Genomic DNA, 9930 nt, shown 5'->3' with positions numbered 1-9930 from the left:
AATTGATTGACTGGTCTGTGTAACTGGAGCCTTGAGCTCCTGGTCATTAATAGGGTCCATGTTTTCAACACGGGGCAGACAGACCTGCCCACCAGCAGACACACACTGCACCAGTGGAGGAGAGGGGGCATAAGGGATGACAGCACTGAACTTGCTGCAGGTAGGAAGAGCTGTTTTCACATTATTTATTTGAAGGATGAAAACAAATAGGCAGGAAAACAAAACTCTTATTACTTACTGGAACACTTATTATATGATTTGTTTTGTACAGTTTGCTCATTTTTTTTTAAATAATATTGAATTACTTCTTTGAGTTTTTAAAATGATATCTGTGAAGAGCCAGGCTCCAGCACTCTAGCAGTGGGCATAACAGCGTGTTCTGTGATGGGCCGCAGATGCAGGAACCGAACGCGTTGGGAAAGGCGGGAGACGACATGGAGGAGATGTACAGCATTAGCTCTGTCAGTCCATGTCCTGTAGAGGAGTCTCAGCCTAACGGAGTCGTCGGAGCGGGAGAGACCACCACCAAGCTGCCAGCATGTCTCTCCCAGGAGAACCTAAACAACTTGCCTCTCCACATCTCGCCTTTAGAGGCCATCCGAGAGCTGGACGAGGCTGAGGAGGCTTTGTCTGGTCTGCGCAGTCCAGGAGATGGAGCGGTGAGGGCTAAAGATCAGCTCGGGACCAGGGAGGAGTCGCCACTACATTCCACAGAGAGGGAAACGGATGAACCGGCTTTCGAGGATAGTGAAGGAGACGATGCTCCCGGGTCTGTTACGGTGAAGACCTTAAGATCCATAATCACAAGCGAGGACGGGGTCAACCTGGACACTCCACAGACAGAAACCTGTAGTTCCCCTCATGACATCTCTGATCTAGGTTGCCTTCGAGATGATTCACCAAAACATACCTCGCAGAAATGGCTTGGATCAGGAGGGAAGCACAAAGGAATGCTGGGAACCAACTCCACTTTAGAACGGACAATTGTTATCATTGGATCTGAACTGACTGAAACTGGATCATCTGTCACCTCTCTACAGATGGACCCGAAGGAGAGACGCATGCACACACACATGGGTGTTACAGGAAGCGGTGAGCTGAGGAACTCTACAGGTAGCGTCTCTGATTTAGAGGAGAATACACCTGAGGACCCAACCCAAGGTGATGTGTGCAGCAGCAGCACAAGGGCTTCTACACCGGAGGCATGTAACAGTACTCTCATTGACATCCTCACTGCGTGTCAAACCAAAGTGGAGCATCTGGAACGGCTCAAATGCTCCTCTTTCGAGCTGACGATCCAGGTAACCAACGCACATTTCATGGACACAGCATAGGCTATTGAGTAGCTTCAGTGTAACAAACTCAACAACCTGTTGACACGATTCTCTGCATACAACCACAGCCGAGAATTGCAGCTGTAAAACACTTTCTACTTGAGATTATGGTCAACATTTGAGATTCACTAAAAAAGAATTGTCTCAGGTTAGCTATGACTTCTAAATATAATAATTCTATATATAGCATTTGTGATGTGTTGGTATGGACACAACATGGCCCTCTTTTTATATCCAGTTTAGTCGCATGAGACTCGCTGTAGAGCATTTTCACTTCACTTAAACCCTTTCAAGACATGTTGACCAGAATGACATACTGTATATATATCATCCAGTCCTGCCTTCCCTGACATATCTCTCTCCCCCCCCCCCCCCCTCCAAGCTCCAGTCTGCGCAGGCACTGGCGACCCATCTCCAGCAGCAGGTGGTGGGGTTGGAGCAGGAGCGCTGCAGCCGGCAGGAGGAGGTGCAGGGGCTCCAGGAGCAGCTGCAGGAGGCGCAGAGAGCTCTGCAGGAGAAGAGCACACAGACGGCCCGCATTAGCGAGGAGCTGCGGCTGCTTCACCTGCAGCGGGAGGAGAGGACAAGCGCCTCCGGGTCCTCTGGGGTCCAGGAGCCCCCGAATGGCCATGCGCTCACGCTGTCTGCTGGGGCGGACCATGGCCCCTCACGAGTATGCACACTGCTCTGATAGTGGGGGGACCATGGCCCCTCACGAGTATGCACACTGCTCTGATAGTGGGGCGGACCATCGCCCCTCACGAGTATGCACACCGCTCTGATAGTGGGGGGACCATGGGCCTCACGAGTATGCACACCGCTCTGATAGTGGGGGGACCATGGGCCTCACGAGTATGCACACTGCTCTGATAGTGGGGGGACCATGGGCCTCACGAGTATGCATACTGCTCTGATGGTGCTGAGGCTCTTGGATTAAGATTAATTTGTCTGAGGTATAAAAGTTATTAGTTACATTGTATGCAGGCCCCTAGGTCCTCATTTTCAGCTTGAAATCGTGTGTGCCACATATGAGAATCTGATCAAACCAACGGCTCTTTAACCTATAGGGTGGGACACTCCATCAAGTGTATGTTTGTGTATGGAATGGTCAGTTTGGCTTTATCTTACATGTCTTTGGTCAGATCAAGTTCAGTGTGGGGAAACAAAAAGGATTATGCATGAAGTGGGTCTGTAGGCAACACTGAGTGGAGTCTTAGTCTTCCATGTGTTACGACCCTACTGATTGGATGTCATAAAGTATAAGCTAAAGCTTAATGTGTGATTGTGTTTAAAGTAATCTGATGTATAGAACGGAGCACTTAAAGTTTTACCAGCAATTGTATAGCATTTCATACAGCTACATGATCATACAGTGTGCATTGTATATTGCAAGTATACGTATTTCAACCATTGTATTTACAACGGCAGAAATGTCATTACAATCATTTCTCTGGCACTTAGCAATGGAATCAATCATATTCACTCTGTGAAAGAGACATCATTTACCTCTATGCATGACTATAGTGCAGTTTATAGTCAAATTGAAAGCCTCAAGTTCATTTGGTGTTTCAGCATAAGATGATCCTCTCTCAGCTCTCATTAATACTGAATGGTGGAACATTAGTGGGCTTCGGGGGGGCCAGGCGCTCCACACTCCTCCTGAGAGACAGGCATCATCACAGGCTCCTGCCCCACCGTGAGGGCACAGCTCCTTTCATCACTCTCCCTCCCCTGGCTCTGCTGTTTTAGCCGCAGTAAGCACAATGTGCATGAAATATTCATACGTGCAAAATTACAATATAGGTCATGGGGGGAAGAAATGCTCACTTAACACCAGAGCAGCAAGAGGATGCCTCCGTGGTCTAAAGAGATACTCCAGATTCCTCATGGAGTTGTAACAGCTGATGGTGGGGGTACTGAGAAAGAAACATTGAGACTATGTTAGTTCAACTCTTCATTAGGTTATAGCATGCAGTTCATGCAGTTCATGCAGTTCATGCAATAAAGGGTACAAAAGAGTTATTTATAAATGCAAGCTTGTTGCATAATGGTGGTGAAGTTCCTCGGTTTTAACACTGGGACACAGGGAAATGGTGGCAAATGACTGTGTCAAATGAAATACTGCAAAACTATGTATGAGCTAATGACTCACTATGTGTGGCCCAACATTTGGTAACATGTGGCTAATGCTGTAAATATGAGAACTAATGTGACCTGTTGCTGAAGAGGAAAATAAATTTGATATTGAAGAAAATGAAGAGGCCTGACAACTGTGCAATGGCTCTCTAAAACCAAAGACAAAACTTGTCTTACTGGATGAAACACCCTAATCTGCCACAGGGATCTTTCAGACGGGTCTTGAAGTTATCTGACCAAACTGTTCTGGAATTGTGAATTGATTATTTTCTTTCTCAGATATGTGTCAAGAAGATGGCTTGAAAATACATTAAATTCAATTCATATAGCTCCAGCAACAACAACTGAGATTCTGTCTAGGCACTTTACAGAGCCCAGAACCCTGAGCCCCTGCAGAGCAAGAACTACGGCGACGGGGGCCAGAGAACACTCCCTTTGAACGAGAAGAAATCTTGAGCAGAACCTCAAATTGGCTAAATGAGTTGTAGAACAGCTAAGAGGGCGTACAGTGTCCCCAGGTTACTATTATAAGGGGAAGCAGAACATTAGAGCAGAAAAATATATCAATGATGGCTTTTGTTTATATTACGGGTAAATAGGTTGGCATACAGTATATATTATAAGCAGAGAAGAATTTATGCATAATCGTTTGGTGGGAATGGACCGCTGTAAGCAGAGGTTTTCTGCAGGTAGATGACAAGAGTGTGAGATAGGTGAGAGAAGGGAGACAAGACTGCGGCAGCATCCCTCAATGGAGATAGTCAGGAGTAGGAGGGAAAGAAAACGGACAAAGGGAGTGGACAGAGCTAAGTTGCCTTATATGTGTATGTGTAAGTATAAGTCATAAGTAAATATATATATACTATAAAGACATGTCACATTTGTTTCTTCAAGTAAATGTAGATTAGCTGTATGGTGGTGGAGGAGGGAGAAGGAGGCCTTTGTGGGCTAGCCAAACAGCCAACTTGGTTGATTGTGTTTGGAACTCAAGGCTCTCCTTAGGACACTATTCAACTGGATTGCATTAAATGTGTTTAGGGGGTTCTTTACTAAGCTTGTTTATCTCCTCATTATGTGTAAACAAATCAAAATGCCAGATATCTACTCATTCTAGTGGTGTGGTATGAGACAAAGGCTTACCTGGAACCATACAGATTATTATTGATTAAATAGTGGTATTAAATGGTATTTTACATGAATAAACCTTTGTATTTATGTACTTTGTATTTATATATAATTATTAATTGTTTTCCTTTGGTTACTCTGGTTACGTTGACCACCAAGTAAAAGTCAGTGTAGTGTAGTGTACCCCCAAGCCTGCAATGCCTCCTAATTCCAATAGAGGGTAATAAAGTACTGTAACTTTGTGGCTTGCCAAAGTCCAGGTAGTCATGTGAAAAGTTCAGAAATGCAAACACAGGAGGTAGTAGTTTATACATAAACACAAGAAACTGGTCTATTCAGTTCAGACCCGTCTGGCATTTCTTTGGGCTAAAATGAAGGAGATTTTGATGTGTTGGAAGAGATATTTCATGTATTGGAATTACAGATGCCCAGTGTTGATCTGTTCCCCTGTTAATGACTGACAATTTTCAGGATACTGATGTCCAATTAAGAGTTTGACAAAAGACATCAGAGGTAGCAGAAAACTTTAAGACATGTAAGATAAAATCACTTTGACATTCCCAGACTTCTACTCAAAATGTGAACAACAGTGTAAGCTAGTGTCAACTGTTTAAAGACATACAGGTGGAAAATGTTAACCTCACTATTATTATAGACATTTATCATGTCGTCATGACTACAGAGTGCTTGGGTGGGTGCAGGTGGGTTCTCTGAGCCCTTCAAAAAAAGATTGGGTTTGGGACCCCCCCCCTTTAAGTCAATGGGCTTCTTCTGTGGATATACACCTTTTTCTCCAGACTGGTGTATAAGGACTAATTATTCCTATTGAATGTTGTACTGTAGCAACATGAATAGAAAATTACAATCTCACTGCCAGTCATAACCCATAAATCCCCTCACCCATGAGTCTGGCCTCCCATGCCATTGATTAGCATAACCACTGGAACCCTGGAAGCTCTTTTATGAAACCAGAGTCAAAGGGAACCAGCAGTGCACACAGAGCAGGTGAGGAGTCTGTTTGTGTTGACACTGTTCTGTTCAGTGGGTCTCAGCTGCTTGAGCTGAGCAGACTGTCTCAGAGGTGGAGAGAGTGGAGGGAGAAGAACAGGATGGCCTCTGAGGATTGCCTGCTAACCTGCACAACACAACACAACCTCATCCTCACCGCCTTCAGGTAGAAATGTGAATACAGATGTGGGAGAGGACTGGGAAGCACACGGCACACCGTTCCAGATCGAGCCAAACATGGCAGCTATTTGCTTTCTAGCCAAACCCTTTCTTTGCTTTGGTTAATCTTTCTCTCACCCACAATTTACCTTGGCTCTTTGTTTTTTTTTTTTTTAGCATATCTCCATCAATGGGTTATTGTTCAGAGGACCCCTTAATCCATATAATTGGTTTAAAAACCTGTATACGCCTGTAACTTAAATATATATATAACATAAATATATACATTTATGTAATGTGTCATCATTAGTACATAAGAGCTAGTGAAGACACCTGTTACCTGTTAAAGAGACATCTCTCTCTCTTTCTCTCTCTCTCTCTCTCTCTCTCTCTCTCTTTCTCTCTCTCTCATACGAGCACCCCCATTCACTGGATCCCCAGTCAGCTGTAAATGTTGCTTACTGTGCTGTCATAGGAACCGTGTAATCCACCAAGACTGGCATTCATCACATCATATTTATATGGACTGGCTCTGGACTTTAAGGTGTGTAGACCTGTTTGTGAATACATTCTAGCCTACATAGAATATCTACAGACTTCACAAATGCATTGTAATTCTAATGCCATATAATAAATATGTGCATTGATATGTGCTTCATACATACTATAATATATGAAAAGGTCCGGCATGTATCATAAGAATATAAATAAGATAAGGTGTGTTCAACAGCACTCTGCAGCCTCTTACAATCTCTACACTTTGTTTGTGGGGTACAAGGGTAAATAAAGAATTCTAATGTCCTACTGAAGCACCCCCTGTCATGTAAGTAATTACCTGTATACTGTGCAGCACAGATAAGGTCAAATACCCCATGCTGCCAGTTGGTTGCCTCTTCTGCCCAGTATGGGGGGAAGGATGGAGCACTAATTATAAGGGGAGGCAACCTTTTCAGGCACCCACACCCCATCCTCCTCCTTTACACACCCAGCCCAGCCCAGCCCAGCCCAGCCCATCCTTCCCACTCAGACCTCCAGACTACTGCTCACTTCTAGGGGACTGGTGAAGCACGTTGGCAACTGCCCTATCCTGAAGACGCTGTATCACTGATATCCCCTTCTCCACTTAGTGATACCCTTGGACCGTGGAGGCAGCCTTCTCTCAAGCGTAAGTCCCTCACAGCGAGCTTTAAACAGTAGTGCTATGAGAGCATTGGAGGTCATGTTGAATAGACTGAACGTATTATCCTTGAAATCTTTGATATAAACTCTAACCTGGTACATAGAAGGAATTAATAATTAATTAATTGAAGATGTTTGAAAAAAAAAATAAGCATATATGTTTTTATATACATGTGCAGTATATGCACATATTGGACATTTTGTAATGCACTTTTTAATCAACTAAAATATTTGTCCTAAATTATGGGTGAATCTGGCCTTTCTTTTCTCTGGAGGCTATACAATGACAGCCTGTTTAAAGCTTAAGCCATGCTGTGTTGTATTTTATTTGAATAACTCTGGAAAATAACTTTTTGTTCATTATATTCATCCAAGATATCTGATGTAATGTTGTGGGCATCAGACACAGGTTGTGGGAGATGTTGATGTGTTGATCCTCGGATGTGTCCCTCCTCTCTGTCCCCCTCCCCGCACCCTCTTCCTCCGAGGCACAGAGTCTGCCTCAACCAGCTGAGACCCGCTGAACAGTAGCAAAACAAAAAATACTCCTCACAAACATCAGACTGCTCTCGGGAGGCAGGGGGTGCAGCAAACTGCCATCCAGCATTACGAGAAGAACTAGTTCGTCCCATTCTCATTCCTTGGACAAATTATAATTTACAGAATAATTCATCATTTTAAATTATACAAATATAATTTTGTGTATCAAATTGATATCAATCAACTCAGCCTGTCCAAATCTGATAGATCCCTGTGTTTGTAGTACCTGTTAAAGATCCTTAATCAGAAAGCTCAGGAAGACCACGAGGGCTCACCACGTCAAGTTAGCCTACAAAGACAACTGATTGTTTTAATTAAACAATAACAATTCATCAAAAAAACCTTATATTGCTCAAATTTGGAGCTCAGGTTCAAGTGGCAGTCTACAGGGGTACATGTAGACAGATGTTTAGTGACTGTCACAGTGTGACAGTGTGACAGTGTAAATGCTGACCCAGTGACCCAGTGACCCAGTGACTGATGCAACTCTGGCCTTGTGTTGTGGACATGAAGGTTTGGAAGCCACAGTCCAAGATGTCCAACAACATGGCCAAGATTGCAGATGCCAGGAAAACGGTTGAACAACTAAAATTGGAGGTTAACATTGAGAGAATGATGGTGAGTATGAAACCTTTGTATAATGATTACTGAATATCTGTTATGTCACGCACTTAGCAATCATGAGCATTGTTATCCAATCACGACAATACATACATTAATAGGAGATTGATCTAAGTGTGCAAATCTCTAAAATTAGATGAGCAACATGAAACTAATAGGGGACAGAAGCCTGCCATCTTGTGGAGAAATGGTGTATGAAAGTGGACTTCCCAGATGCACTTATCACCATAAGCTTTGAACAACGGCAAGAAATATAACTGGACCATAGGTCACTATGTTAGCGCGCTGGTTATTCCTCATTTGAATGTGAAACCAATAAAACAGCACTCTATCACTCTTATATCAGCACACACACACACACACACACACACACACACACACACACACACACACACACACACACACACACACAGAAAGACAGACAGACAGACAGACACACACACACACACACACACACACACACACACACACACACACACACACACACACACACACACACACACACACACACACACACACAAACACACACACACACATATACACACACACACACACACACAGACACACACACACAGAGGATGAAACTGTACTGGGTGTCCCTGCAGGTGTCTAAAGCAGCAGCAGAGCTGATGGCGTACTGTGACGCCCACGCCAAAGAGGACCCACTGCTGACCCCCGTCCCCTCCGCAGAGAATCCGTTCAGAGAGAAGAAAATATTCTGTGCCATCATCTGAGCCACACGCTGCCCTGCGGCTCCTGCCCCTGCCCCCGCCCCCGCCCCCTGAGGGCCCCCAGAGGGACTGTCCACAGAGGGAGATGATATATGACCGCGCAGAGCAAATACCTGTGGCAGGGGCAGTGGAGCGCATTATGTTGTTATCACCATGGAAATGGTTCTATTTATTCCAATGGTTATGGATTTGATTCTCTACACTTTACCTGAGAAACTCCTCCATCTTCTTTGTGTTATAGCCCTGGCTAAGATTACATTTGAAGGTGGGGATTATGAATTGGCATGTTCATTAATAATGTACAGGTTAGGATCAACTCGACACCTTAGGATCCGACTGAATTTAAAGGCACTTACAGAGGTCTTAATATCTGCTGTGTTTTTAATCTTGATGTTCTTCAAAGTGATGTATTGCATATGTTTTAGTTTGTTCGTCTCGTCTGTTGTTTCGTCATGACAGACTCCTCTTATGGGCACTGTGGGAATGTTGTGAATGTGTACGTTTGATCGAAAACGTGTCGGAAGATATCTCACCTGCAGAAAACTTTAATTGAACACTTAACCTGAACGCTTTACATTATGTTGAATATTAATCATCATGAATCATCATAAAGGTTTTTTTTTCTGTACAATAATTTCCAACAATGTATGCACTTCCAACAACTAGGTTACGTCAGACAGTTCAGTCCCATTAATCATTAATTGTGCTCTCGGTCAGTCTTTATATTGGGGTTATTGTGTGGATCCAGGAGCAGTAAAACCTTTCGGAGAGGGCCAAAGTTCTCACGGCGGCGTGAGAGCGTTTTCTCTTCATGTCTCTGTGTAGTTCTGTAAGCATAGTTTACACATTAACCTCAGACACATGACCTCCCCAACCCAAACCAAGCCACTCCCTACAGTAAATATCTCCTGTATCGGTTAACTTTACCTAGCTGAATGATTGAGTAGTCTAATATGGCTCCCCCATACACATTCAATTCAGTTCAGTTCAGTTGATAAGTTAAAAGTGTGTGTAAGGCACAGAATTGGTTAAAAGTCAATACAATGTCATACATCCATATGTTTTCATAAAAACTAAACTTCTATCATTACAAAAAG

The 9930-nt window shown here is 43.7% G+C and overlaps 2 protein-coding genes across 2 annotated transcripts in view; both read left to right on the top strand.

The window, feature by feature from the left end:
* The window catches only part of LOC116220592, a 3118-nt gene extending 976 nt beyond the window's left edge, over positions 1-2142 (top strand). The window contains exons 1-3 of the mRNA XM_031568435.2: positions 1-160; positions 396-1301; positions 1717-2142. The exon at positions 1-160 is cut by the window's left edge and continues 976 nt beyond it. Of these exons, the coding sequence (XP_031424295.1) occupies positions 137-160; positions 396-1301; positions 1717-2025 (1239 nt within the window). The 5' untranslated portion in view covers positions 1-136 and the 3' untranslated portion in view covers positions 2026-2142. The remainder of the gene's footprint in view (positions 161-395; positions 1302-1716) is intronic.
* A 5870-nt stretch (positions 2143-8012) lies between these two features.
* gng8 (guanine nucleotide binding protein (G protein), gamma 8) lies at positions 8013-8906 on the top strand. Its single transcript, XM_012832783.3, has 2 exons — positions 8013-8099; positions 8708-8906. Exons 1-2 carry the CDS (start codon positions 8016-8018, stop codon positions 8834-8836), a joined length of 213 nt encoding a protein of 70 aa, XP_012688237.1. The 5' UTR covers positions 8013-8015; the 3' UTR covers positions 8837-8906.
* The last annotated feature ends 1024 nt before the right edge of the window (positions 8907-9930 follow it).

The sequence above is a fragment of the Clupea harengus genome, chromosome 5 (assembly GCF_900700415.2).
Source record: "Clupea harengus chromosome 5, Ch_v2.0.2, whole genome shotgun sequence".
Taxonomy (NCBI): Eukaryota; Metazoa; Chordata; class Actinopteri; order Clupeiformes; family Clupeidae; genus Clupea; species Clupea harengus.
This window is presented reverse-complemented; position numbering and strand designations above follow the sequence as displayed.